This window comes from Lepisma saccharinum, chromosome 9, assembly GCF_977018435.1.
Source record: "Lepisma saccharinum chromosome 9, izLepSacc3.1, whole genome shotgun sequence".
Taxonomy (NCBI): Eukaryota; Metazoa; Arthropoda; class Insecta; order Zygentoma; family Lepismatidae; genus Lepisma; species Lepisma saccharinum.
The window spans coordinates 75,759,779-75,774,020 of NC_139237.1; the positions used below are offsets into that span (position 1 = coordinate 75,759,779).

A 14,242-nucleotide genomic window follows, 5' to 3' on the forward strand; every position below is an offset into this window, starting at 1 on the left:
CCTCTGCTCATAATTCTGTTGTTACAAATAGTAATAGTAGAACAAAATCAATTGTTGTGGATAATGCAGAATCTAATACATGTAGGAATGGAAAAACTCAGTGTGATGTTGTACTCAGTACTTCGTCTAGTGATGTATCAGATGATTCTTCTAGGACAGTTTCCGGTAAGAAGAATGTTACTAACACTCGCGCTCGTAAACATGTCCGTTGGAAGCACAAGTATAATAAATCTGTAAGATCTAGCTCTGAAGAAACTTCCGTAAAGAAATTCCGAAGTGACGACTTAGAAGGTCCATTCCAAAAACGAGAGTTAGGTGCTGAGAAATATAACTACACTAACGCTTGCTATCAACTGTTTGGTACAAATTCACATCCTACTTCTAGTTCTGTGTTTACTAAGATTAATGACAATGTTAGTAATGTACATAATAATCCACATTGTCATCTGGATCAAAGCGTTAATTCTCCTTGTATGTGGTGTGATTTTAACCCACAAATATCAGAACCTAACCCACAAAATGATTGTGTTAGTAATATCTATCGTGATGCAAGTGTACCATGTTCAGTTTCGAACAATCACGATGATCCTCATTCTTCTGTAAATGGTTCGAGATTGCATAACTGTAGTAACACATGGTTAAACGGAGCAAATCATATTTGCTATAATCGACCGTATAGTTTGAGAGCAAGAAGTGATCATCCTATAACTAGAAATACATGCAATGGAGAAGGAAATGCAAGAAGTGGACGTTTAAAATTAAGTGAATTATCTCAATTGCCTAAGTTCTCGGGAAAGATAGAGCAACAATCAGCGAGAGAATATATTGAGCAGCTGGATAACATATCAAATGTTGTAGGAGTGCCAACAGAAATGAAACTGCAAAGTATCCAACAATGCTTCACTGGGAGAGCTGGTTATTGGTTTCGGACTCATAAATATTACTTTAATTCTTATGATCAGTTTGTACAAGAATTCATTAATCAGTTTGCTTCTTCGGAAGTTATCCTATCACAACTCTCCGTATTGAGGAATCGCAAATACGATCCCAGTGTACATGGCAGTTTAGAGACTTTTGCTTTAAAAACTCACTCTAGTTATTGCAATTTGGTTGAAAATCCTCAAGATATAGATGTTGTGCAGTTAATACTTAGCCAATTACCTGATAATATTGCCAATCACATTACTTGTCACGAAATTCGTTCAGTAGATCAACTAACTAGCATGTTAAGGAGATTAGATGTAATAAAATTTAGTAGAAAGGGGCTTGTTGTTCTTCCTAATGAAGACAACGAACGTGAAAATATTCCAAAGGTTTTTAAGAATTCGGAACAAAATAGAGGCAAGTTAAATGTGCGGCAAGTTAATGTTCGACATTCGAAGACCAGTAGTGTTTGTACTCAGACTCCAACTAGTAGTGAGGTAGATGCCAATGCTGTTATCAATCAAGGTTACGAAAATCGGCAGGGAAACAATCTTCGAGGTCGATATTTCAACAATTTTAGGCGAATCTCTAATAATAATGGATATCATGGAAATTTCAATGCACGAAACAATTATAATGGCTTGAGATCTAGAAACGGAGGACAATTCCGAAATAATTACAGGCAAAATAATTCTCGTTCACCTACAGGACAATTTAATGATGAAAATTTGCTCAATCAATCGCGATTCTATTACAGGAATGAAAATCGCAGTGTTAATAATAATACAGTGCCATATCAGTGTTATCCTGCAAATTCTAATTCATTAAATTATCAACCTGAAGCAGCAGGTTTAGTATCACAAACTAATTCTGATTCTACAAGAATGGCAAATCGTGAACAAAATACTTCGCAAATAAATCAAGTACAAGGTTCTTTACCTTTAACGCAAGTTCCCGTGAGATGTTAAATTAAAAGGTTGGGATGATTTACTTCAAGCAAGTTTTGTACAAGGGCAAAGTTTTGTTAAAGCATACATCAAGAAATTTAGTTATTCTTTGCACTTTAATTTAAAGAAAAGTGAAATTTTAAATCTATGCATATTCAATGGAACTGATAATGTTGGAACTTCTTCCTATTGCTACTGATGTGCTAAAATACGAGAATTGTTGTTGCGTGCAAGTAAAAATGTACATTCTGTTTCTGCGCGATATTGTTTAAGAATTTGTTCAGAGAATAATATACTCTGCATATAAATAATTGATTTATGCCAATGTGTTGTATCTAGTAGGAATGAGTAATGTAATTATCCACTAGATTACATATGGTTATTATTTTATTTGAGAATTGATGTGTCTACAAAGTACATGAATAAATGTAGACAATACTTTTATGAAAGGCCATGGATGCCCTGACGATGTGATGATTATCCTCGTCTAACAAGTTTATGTGTGCGCAAATAAGTATGATATTTGAAGAAACAGTCGCAGCATTATGTTATTACTTGCTACTCAATTGACAACTTGATGTATTTGTTCAAGGAAATAAGTAATCATGTAGCTATATATGAATAATTACGGAGTTTCCAACTGAGATAGTGAATTGGAAGATTTGAAGAACAGAAGATCAAAGTGCATATGTAGTATTTCTTGACTGTCCTGTATTAGATACATCTAAAAATTACTATTGCTGAAGAAATTATCCAAGATTTAGTGAAGAAGTGAAGTAAGAAGGTTTGAAGATTTTGAGAGTTACATCGGACAATGAGAAGCTATAAATACAATATGAGATGTAATAATTTATGTTAATAATTGTTTCCGTTCAAGAATATTGTTTTTTAGTTTAGTGTACTGAATGAATGGAATTACAACAAAGTGGGATACAAAATGTGTCAGTCAAGTTTGATTCACGGAATTCATAATGAACTGAAAAAAAAAATTGTTTAATAAAATGAAGAGTTGATTATAAGTTGTAACTTTAAAATGCAATGTTCATAAGTTTGTAATTAAATCTGGTAAAATTTTCGATATTTGGATATTTCAAATAAGTCGAAAATTTTCACCCGGAAGGGGTGCGTATTGTGACTGACCCAAGATTTACATTTATTTCATTTATTATGTTTTGTTTAATTTTGTGCTTAATACGCACGATGATATATCTATGTTATCAATTTCTGTTTTGTTATATTTTGGAAAACGTTGTTGCATTAATATGATGTATAATTAATTATTATCACATTCTTGATAATGTAAAATTACGATGTATACATTTCTATATACATTTTTGACCATAGCAACGGTAAAGAAACAAAACACAGTAGATCAATAAGTGGAAAATATATTGAAATTATATATAGTGACGTCCGAGTTTTCTTTGAATTTAACAAACTGTAAGTAGATTTGGATAAAGATAAATACTAGGATGTTTCGTTGAAGTGTATGTGAAAGACTTGCTTCAATAATTTGGCGCCTACAGCCAGGATTCAAGAAAAAAAGGACAATCTTCTGATGCGTGGTGAGAAGTTTGCGCAATGGTAGTTATAGACTTTTAAATGTTATTTTGTCTTCGAGTTGCAATTTGTTGAACATGTTGCGAAGACAAAATTGGCGACCCTAAATATTTTCTTTCTATTCTGTGAAATCATGGCAGATAAATCTAAAGAAACGAAGCCTAGACATTCACGTAGGCTAAAATCTAATGTTGCATATGAAGGAACCTACTTAAATAGTAGTAATTCTCACGATGGTGACATTTGTGATGTACAGTCAGGTAAGATTGAAGGAGTGACGTGTTGTGATGAGCTCTATAATGACCTGAGGTATGTGCAATGTTTTGATTGCCGTTCGGGGTATCATGTTTCATGTTTGAAGCTTTCCGTCACACATTGGACAATTTATTCTACCACTAAGGAAATATTGTTGTAAGAAATGTGATTCCAGTTACGATCCTTACCAATTGCCAGTGTATTTGGAAAGTATAAATCCTAATTTAAATGACATACTAAACAGCATTAGAAGCATACAATTAGCTGTTGTAAATTCTAGTCAGGAACTTAAGACTCAGTTTGAACAGTCCAATCAGGAACTTAAGACTCAGTTTGAACTTTCTAATCAGGAATTTAAACAGTCTAATCAAGAACTCAAACAGTTTAATCAGGAACTTAAGACTCAGTTTGAACAGTCTAATCAGGAACTTAGTCTAATCAGGATCTCAAACAGTCTAATCAGGAACTTAAGACTCAGTTTGAACAGTCTAATCAGGAACTTAAGACTCATTTTGAACAGTCTAATCAGGAACTTAAGACTCAGTTTGAACAGTCTAATCAGGAACTTAAGACTCAGTTTGAACAGTCTAATCAGGAACTTAGATCAGAATTAAATCTGTCTAATGAAAATATTCAGGTTAAACTTGACGTTATATCTTTAAAACAAGCTGAATTATCTAGTGCACATACACAGTTATCTTCACAGCTCGATGTCAAATTTGAAGCTGTTAATCATGATATTAGTCATGTTAACAATCGGCTCAATATTTTAATGTCTGAATTTAAGGACAAAATAGATGCGGTTAGTACAGCGTGTATACAATCAACTACAAGTCTTGAATCTGTGTTTGATAATAAATGTCGTAATGTTGATGTCAAACTATCTGAATTTGAAAATGTACAATTATCATTGAAAGAATACGTTCTTGATTATGACCAACGTTTAGATAATCTCAATTCAAATTGTAATGAATGCTCTGCTAATATAGTTGATCTTATATCTAGAGTCACTATTTTAGAAAGTAAAAGCGATGTTAATGCTGATGTACATAAGCATATTTCTCATTGTACAGAAAGGTTCCAACAGTTTAATTCCCATATTGAAGGTATAGAACAAAATATCAAAAAGCTTCAAGCTGATGGCAAGGATTTAACAGCCAAGGTTAACGATAATGATGAAGGTAGCGTAGCCCTTACACATAATTCCTCTGCTCATAATTCTGTTGTTACAAATAGTAATAGTAGAACAAAATCAATTGTTGTGGATAATGCAGAATCTAATACATGTAGGAATGGAAAAACTCAGTGTGATGTTGTACTCAGTACTTCGTCTAGTGATGTATCAGATGATTCTTCTAGGACAGTTTCCGGTAAGAAGAATGTTACTAACACTCGCGCTCGTAAACATGTCCGTTGGAAGCACAAGTATAATAAATCTGTAAGATCTAGCTCTGAAGAAACTTCCGTAAAGAAATTCCGAAGTGACGACTTAGAAGGTCCATTCCAAAAACGAGAGTTAGGTGCTGAGAAATATAACTACACTAACGCTTGCTATCAACTGTTTGGTACAAATTCACATCCTACTTCTAGTTCTGTGTTTACTAAGATTAATGACAATGTTAGTAATGTACATAATAATCCACATTGTCATCTGGATCAAAGCGTTAATTCTCCTTGTATGTGGTGTGATTTTAACCCACAAATATCAGAACCTAACCCACAAAATGATTGTGTTAGTAATATCTATCGTGATGCAAGTGTACCATGTTCAGTTTCGAACAATCACGATGATCCTCATTCTTCTGTAAATGGTTCGAGATTGCATAACTGTAGTAACACAGGGTTAAACGGAGCAAATCATATTTGCTATAATCGACCGTATAGTTTGAGAGCAAGAAGTGATCATCCTATAACTAGAAATACATGCAATGGAGAAGGAAATGCAAGAAGTGGACGTTTAAAATTAAGTGAATTATCTCAATTGCCTAAGTTCTCGGGAAAGATAGAGCAACAATCAGCGAGAGAATATATTGAGCAGCTGGATAACATATCAAATGTTGTAGGAGTGCCAACAGAAATGAAACTGCAAAGTATCCAACAATGCTTCACTGGGAGAGCTGGTTATTGGTTTCGGACTCATAAATATTACTTTAATTCTTATGATCAGTTTGTACAAGAATTCATTAATCAGTTTGCTTCTTCGGAAGTTATCCTATCACAACTCTCCGTATTGAGGAATCGCAAATACGATCCCAGTGTACATGGCAGTTTAGAGACTTTTGCTTTAAAAACTCACTCTAGTTATTGCAATTTGGTTGAAAATCCTCAAGATATAGATGTTGTGCAGTTAATACTTAGCCAATTACCTGATAATATTGCCAATCACATTACTTGTCACGAAATTCGTTCAGTAGATCAACTAACTAGCATGTTAAGGAGATTAGATGTAATAAAATTTAGTAGAAAGGGGCTTGTTGTTCTTCCTAATGAAGACAACGAACGTGAAAATATTCCAAAGGTTTTTAAGAATTCGGAACAAAATAGAGGCAAGTTAAATGTGCGGCAAGTTAATGTTCGACATTCGAAGACCAGTAGTGTTTGTACTCAGACTCCAACTAGTAGTGAGGTAGATGCCAATGCTGTTATCAATCAAGGTTACGAAAATCGGCAGGGAAACAATCTTCGAGGTCGATATTTCAACAATTTTAGGCGAATCTCTAATAATAATGGATATCATGGAAATTTCAATGCACGAAACAATTATAATGGCTTGAGATCTAGAAACGGAGGACAATTCCGAAATAATTACAGGCAAAATAATTCTCGTTCACCTACAGGACAATTTAATGATGAAAATTTGCTCAATCAATCGCGATTCTATTACAGGAATGAAAATCGCAGTGTTAATAATAATACAGTGCCATATCAGTGTTATCCTGCAAATTCTAATTCATTAAATTATCAACCTGAAGCAGCAGGTTTAGTATCACAAACTAATTCTGATTCTACAAGAATGGCAAATCGTGAACAAAATACTTCGCAAATAAATCAAGTACAAGGTTCTTTACCTTTAACGCAAGTTCCCGTGAGATGTTAAATTAAAAGGTTGGGATGATTTACTTCAAGCAAGTTTTGTACAAGGGCAAAGTTTTGTTAAAGCATACATCAAGAAATTTAGTTATTCTTTGCACTTTAATTTAAAGAAAAGTGAAATTTTAAATCTATGCATATTCAATGGAACTGATAATGTTGGAACTTCTTCCTATTGCTACTGATGTGCTAAAATACGAGAATTGTTGTTGCGTGCAAGTAAAAATGTACATTCTGTTTCTGCGCGATATTGTTTAAGAATTTGTTCAGAGAATAATATACTCTGCATATAAATAATTGATTTATGCCAATGTGTTGTATCTAGTAGGAATGAGTAATGTAATTATCCACTAGATTACATATGGTTATTATTTTATTTGAGAATTGATGTGTCTACAAAGTACATGAATAAATGTAGACAATACTTTTATGAAAGGCCATGGATGCCCTGACGATGTGATGATTATCCTCGTCTAACAAGTTTATGTGTGCGCAAATAAGTATGATATTTGAAGAAACAGTCGCAGCATTATGTTATTACTTGCTACTCAATTGACAACTTGATGTATTTGTTCAAGGAAATAAGTAATCATGTAGCTATATATGAATAATTACGGAGTTTCCAACTGAGATAGTGAATTGGAAGATTTGAAGAACAGAAGATCAAAGTGCATATGTAGTATTTCTTGACTGTCCTGTATTAGATACATCTAAAAATTACTATTGCTGAAGAAATTATCCAAGATTTAGTGAAGAAGTGAAGTAAGAAGGTTTGAAGATTTTGAGAGTTACATCGGACAATGAGAAGCTATAAATACAATATGAGATGTAATAATTTATGTTAATAATTGTTTCCGTTCAAGAATATTGTTTTTTAGTTTAGTGTACTGAATGAATGGAATTACAACAAAGTGGGATACAAAATGTGTCAGTCAAGTTTGATTCACGGAATTCATAATGAACTGAAAAAAAAAATTGTTTAATAAAATGAAGAGTTGATTATAAGTTGTAACTTTAAAATGCAATGTTCATAAGTTTGTAATTAAATCTGGTAAAATTTTCGATATTTGGATATTTCAAATAAGTCGAAAATTTTCACCCGGAAGGGGTGCGTATTGTGACTGACCCAAGATTTACATTTATTTCATTTATTATGTTTTGTTTAATTTTGTGCTTAATACGCACGATGATATATCTATGTTATCAATTTCTGTTTTGTTATATTTTGGAAAACGTTGTTGCATTAATATGATGTATAATTAATTATTATCACATTCTTGATAATGTAAAATTACGATGTATACATTTCTATATACATTTTTGACCATAGCAACGGTAAAGAAACAAAACACAGTAGATCAATAAGTGGAAAATATATTGAAATTATATATAGTGACGTCCGAGTTTTCTTTGAATTTAACAAACTGTAAGTAGATTTGGATAAAGATAAATACTAGGATGTTTCGTTGAAGTGTGTGTGAAAGACTTGCTTCACCCTCCCTGCGTACAATCGGGGAGGAAACCCCGTTGTCAGAAGGGTGCGATGGAGAACAATCAGTGGCTTGCTCTAATAGTTTGCATAATATATAAAGTGAGATTTTCAATATATTCGAGCTAAACGGATAAACATATATACAAGAAAAGTTGATTTACCAGCGGTAAACGTAGTAACATGGTGAATACGCCACTGGATCGCCCCCCTTAATCCATGAACTCTATTCCACAAAGTTCACCTATACATTTGAAAAAGCCCATTAACTTCATATTTAACGTATTACCAGTGCTGGCCTTCAAATCACTTAGAACGGCAAAGTGAACCACAGAAATACGATAAATAATTCATGAAGCACTCCCACTGTAAATTAACAACAGCATACCAACATCTATTAGCACTTGATTAACACCAACATGAGACGATGATGGTCATTCCCTGACCCCAAGCAAACATACATTACAAATAAAGGCAGACTGCAAATGGCTGTCACATTTGCAGTTTAAAGAGGACAAACCCATTATCTAAGTGGCTTTACGTATATTAAACATCATAGCCACCATATGTCCATCCACAGGCCCAGATAGACCAATAGATCCGATGCAGTGTTCAAAACTGCACCTTGACACTTGGCTGCAATTTGGCTCCTAATACATCAAACCTAGTTATTAAATGTGAAAATGTTGTCGCCAAATTTTACCTTAGTTAATAAAGATCAAATACTAATGTATGAATGCCGAATACTTTCAGTAAGAATTTGATAGTGCTCAGTCTTTTAAGGTAATATATAACTCGATACTAAAAGTAGGGTGATATAATACAGTGGTATGTATTATATATGATGCCGAACCATATGGCTACTGAAAGTTGGAAGCATGTCCACAAGACATATGGTACCAGGGCAATTTTACTGTTTCTTGCAATTCATTTTGATCATAAGGAAACCACTGACCATGCACTGAATTCATGATCAAGCTATTTCTACAAGAAAATGATTCAAATAGCTGGCTAAAGACACGTTAACACTCTGATGGACTATGTGGAAACTGCATACAAGCCTCACCAATTCTTGACAAATCTTCAAAAACTATATTGTAATATCTTAGCTCACAAAACTAGCATAATTATGCACATCAATCTCAATATCCTTGCTTGAATCTCGTGCTCGGTAATGTTTAGTATCTGGGTTGCTACTATTTTTTGTTTATGAAATTCCCTGACATTTCCAGTACAAAAATGAATTTTTTGCAGATATGTTTATCATCACGATTTTTGCTTTTGAACCTTGTGTTTTTCAATTAAATATATAATCCGTTCATTATTATGAACATTCACGTTCACAACTTTTTTTTTAGCAAATTCTATTTTACATGCACAAGAACACATGAAAATTCGAAGAGTAAAATGTAAAATCGGCATCAAATGTATTGGGTGCTACAATCACGTGCATCTAGCCTTCAGGCTAAGGTAACATAGGTACGTTATTTCACCATTACCACATCTCCACAATATAATAACAACAGAAAAAGTTCATAAACCATATACAACTTTTCATTTTCTGGCAGATTTATAGTGTCGTAGAAAATGCTGCTTTCTTGCTTACATTTATAAGTACACAGCATCTGGAGAAATTTTTGTTGCATATAGGAATTCTATAGGAAATGCCAACAAGATAAGATCTATAAAATAATAGATGATAACCTCATCTTCATCAACTTTTCTGATAATTATGATCATATTGTCAATGTACTTTAGTTATCAATCAGATATCGGCACTGCAAGTTTTACTTTGATATTCTTTCTAATATCTAGTATTAAAAAAGTGAAAATGTATTACAGAAATTCGAAGGAACCATAATTTTGCACAAGACTGAGAATCATAAGAATGAAATAAACAAGTTTCTAAACTGAATCTTTTTTGGGAGTGGAATCACAAGAACCGAATCCAGAAGTGGAAGTGAACTGCTTGTTCATTTTCAACTTTTGGTAAAAATTTACTATCCTTCGGACACCTCCAATTTTTTCGTTTCGTCAATTTTTGACATTCGTACTTACGTATCTGCTTCGCGGAATATTCCTGAAGGTGTATCAACGTTGTTTTGATGAAATTAATTGCAATTTTTCACATTACCAGTATGTCTTTCTTGTAGGCCTTTTCGCAATTATTTCCAATTTCTAGATCCTGATACTAACACGACACCAAATTTTAACTATGTTTCCTAACCTAACCGAACTAACTTAACCACGCGCCAATGGTTCGCAATTATTTCCAATTTCTAGATCCTGATACTAACAAGACACCAAATTTTAACTATGTTTCCTAACCTAACTGAACTAACCTAACCACGTGCCAATGGTTCGTGGGGCTAGCGCCAATGGTTTGCAATTCAAAACCACCGGATTTGATACAGTCACGATGCGTGATGGTGTACGAAGGTGTACGCGCCAAACGCTATTCTCCGTTGGAGAATTAATTTTCAACGAACAACATTAATTTCAGCTATGAAACATTCATTATTAACACAAAACACCTTCCCGATGTTCGACAATGCTACAGGAACTTATTACGGTAAGTAGTTTCTTCTGTAAAAATAAATAAATGTGTCCGAAGGATAGTAAACAAGTACCTGTATCGAATTTGTTTAAAATTTGGGCCTCGTAATCACGAATCTGCACTTAAAATTTGGCGCTTATTTAGGGGCAGGTAAATCCGGCCAATTTCTAACATGCCTTTAACAGGGACTCTATAGATATAGGCGGGGCCGCGATAGCAGTTGGGGGTGGTAGGTCAATTACCCCAGGGGCGGAGCCCGGAATCGGCGGGAAATTTGGAAATCGAGGGTGTGGAAATAAGAACTTAATTTAGATTATTTTGCTATTTCCACATGTGAGCGCCAAATTTTGACCGCAGATTCGTGATTAGGGGGCCAAAATTAGTGAGTATGCCGAATTTCAAACAAAATGGAGAAATTCCCTGTATTGTAAAATCGCTCCTGTATTATTGTGAGTAAAGTACGTCTGTTACCTCAGCGTGTTACTTTACCGTGAAGCAGAACAGTCACAAATCTTCACGCAAGTGAATATAGCACCCACGACGACATTCCACATCAGCTTTAATTTTACGCAGTTAGGTTTGGATTGCTAGGTTTGGTACTGATAGTTATTTTTGACGTGTTCTCTCGCTATTTTAATGTACATACAAACAGTTTTTACTAACAACAAGCGGCGAAAGAACTCTGAAATTGCATGTTTTTACTTACGTGGGCCACACTTTGGGATCAAATATCTGTTATTTGTGCCTTCCTAACGCTGAAACCGCTTTTACATTACGTAAAACATTCAAATTTGCCGATTAAAAAAAAATTCGACCAAGATGGTTTGTACGGCATGGATATAGATTATAGAATGTGGAACAAAGATACTTACCAGAATACTGACCACAGCCCTGTTATCAGGGAATGTATAAATGAATTTGCTATATTTCTCCACTTCCATTCTTGTGTCTGAGACTGCTTTGCACTGGCAGGAACTACATAACGTAGTAACCGATTTGTAGTGACGAAGATCCCCACACTAACAGTGATCCATAGGCACCAAATGTCTGTTGATTCCATTTCTGGCACGTTCAAATTTTGACACAAAATGAACAAATCCAATGTAGCTGTACAAACATTTAATACGTCCAGCTACCTAAATTTCACTTGCCGAATCACCAATATCAAAGTAAACCCCTTGACCATTTCTCACGAAAATTAGCACAACACCAACTTATCTGTGCGTTCAACAAGTGACAGTTGACAGCTACATACAACACAGCATCGACAACAACACGCCCTCATCCGTGTGAGCGCCAAAATTTTCTTCTTCTTTCTCTTGTGTACGAACAATGTTGGCAGGTACTAACAAGGAAGACGCTGGACAGGAATCGGAATCCTCGATTGTTCTACCCTGCATTTTTTCATGGTTGTGTCTGCTGTAACCTCAAAAGAGATGCGCGTGGCAGCGAACTCGGTCTTGTTTTATCGTGATTTCATCATGCTATGAATGCAATTACGTCTGTAACACATACTGTGAAGTTGTAGCGATTACTTTCACAAAAATGTTTTTAGATTAGGTCCCTTAGCATTCTTCTAATAATAAACCTAAATGCTCTCGTAGTTAGGTTAGGTTCCGTTAGCATTAAAATATTATCGCTAAATGCTTTCTAAAGAAGAAAAAAGTTCTAAATTACATGTACATTCATTCCCACTAATCATAAACTTGCATTTCTCTCGTCTTAATCTGTTCTTAAGATTTGTAACATCCTCTTAGCAGACGAATTACGTGGCAGGAGAAAATTTGACGCTTATTCTTACTGCTGACACGTGCGTGGCAGCAGACTCGGCCTTTTTTCATTTTTCCAATGTGATTTTTCTTTTACTTTAACTGACATGTCTGTATAGACAGTGTTAAAAATGTAAACATAAACATTGGTGACGTCTTTGTCCGGGTTCCCCGGAACTTCCCGTTTACACCAGTCCCCGTTGTTTCCTTTCCAGTACAGATTCCCCGGCATACGAAGTAAGAAATTAGCACTTGTTCTCATTAGTTATGCGACGATAGTCCAGAAAGGTAGCTGTTAAAGTTTTACCATTAACGTAAAAAACTTTTTGAATTCTTTGGATGATCAAATGCAGTGCAGATTATTGAAAAAAACGACGTCTCTTTGTGGCCACCAGTTGTACAGCAGGTAGACATACAACATGGGCAGTACAGGAACGAAGAACTCAAAACTTACAAAAGTTTAGATATATTCAATTATTTTGTAAATGGAAAAGCGAGGGAAATAGAATGCTATAAAACTGGTGATATTGTTATAACTTATAACACAATGTACGCTGAAGTGAATCTTTGCCTTGCCATCAAATCAGCAGACGTTTAGACATGCTGGTAAACACGTGTGCTGTGAACTTCGCTTTGCGCCTGGGGTATTTACGAAAAAAACTATGATAAAACATGCCACTTTTAATTGGACTAATTTACTTGAAACAGTAAGGTTGCTTTGAAATTGAAGTGACAAGCGATATTGGTATTTCACACCGAAGCGACACAGAAACATTCAATCTAAAGCAAACCATTCACCACCCATGCAATAACAACAGACTGAGGCGACACGATAAAATGACCCAGTCCGAGCAACAAACGATACTTGCAACTTGTCATGCGGCTTTGGCTTCTTGGAAGGTTTTGATTATTTCTGAAGATTGGTTTCCAAGAGACGTGTCGCTTGTTGCTTCAGTCTGAACACTTCCTTTCGATCCGCATCGACACAACAAAATGCACACGTCACTTGGACTGGGCTGTTTTCTTCTTGCATACTTTAGAATAAAGGGGCTTGTCACTTCGATGTAAAATCTCTGTGTCACTTGAAAGCGAACCATCAGTAATCAATGCAACCTTTCGAACCGAAGCAACACAAGCTGCACGTAATTGCTCAGACTCCCAATGGTAAATGCACGGTAAATGCTTGCTTGGTTATAAAGGGGCCTGTGTCGCTTGTCACTTCAGTGTGAAACCCCACTGTTGTACAAATCGTACAAGTCGTACAAATGACTGTTGACCCGGGTACCAATCCTTTCTTCGTTCCGCTTGTGTTGACATATTTCTTCTCTCCATATCCTTTGGTCCCTAGAAGTGATACTTGACACTATAAATTTGTTCCCGATCGAACTGTGTAACCATATGCTACACAGCTTCCATCCTTTTTCCTTGTAAAAGAATTTCCACTTTGCCGATTCATGTTAACATCCATAGCACAGTCAGCGTAACTGGATGTTCGCGGGGGAACAGATGAGTGCACATGCTCCGCAGTAGATCCACCTTTAACACCGTCCATACTAAAAAAACATTGATTGAGGATGAGTTATTGCAATATATATGTATTTGATTTAATAATATGCAGTATCCCGAATTGTCGGTTCCGGAATCCCGAACA

General features: G+C 35.0%; 1 protein-coding gene across 1 annotated transcript in view; it reads right to left on the reverse strand.

Moving 5' to 3' along the window:
- The window catches only part of LOC145992152 (TLC domain-containing protein 2-like), a 106,730-nt gene extending 94,624 nt beyond the window's left edge, over window positions 1-12,106 (reverse strand). The window contains exon 1 of the mRNA XM_083128425.1: window positions 11,695-12,106. Coding sequence (XP_082984551.1) covers window positions 11,695-11,882 — 188 coding nt within the window. The 5' untranslated portion in view covers window positions 11,883-12,106. The remainder of the gene's footprint in view (window positions 1-11,694) is intronic.
- Between the last annotated feature and the right edge of the window lie 2,136 nt (window positions 12,107-14,242).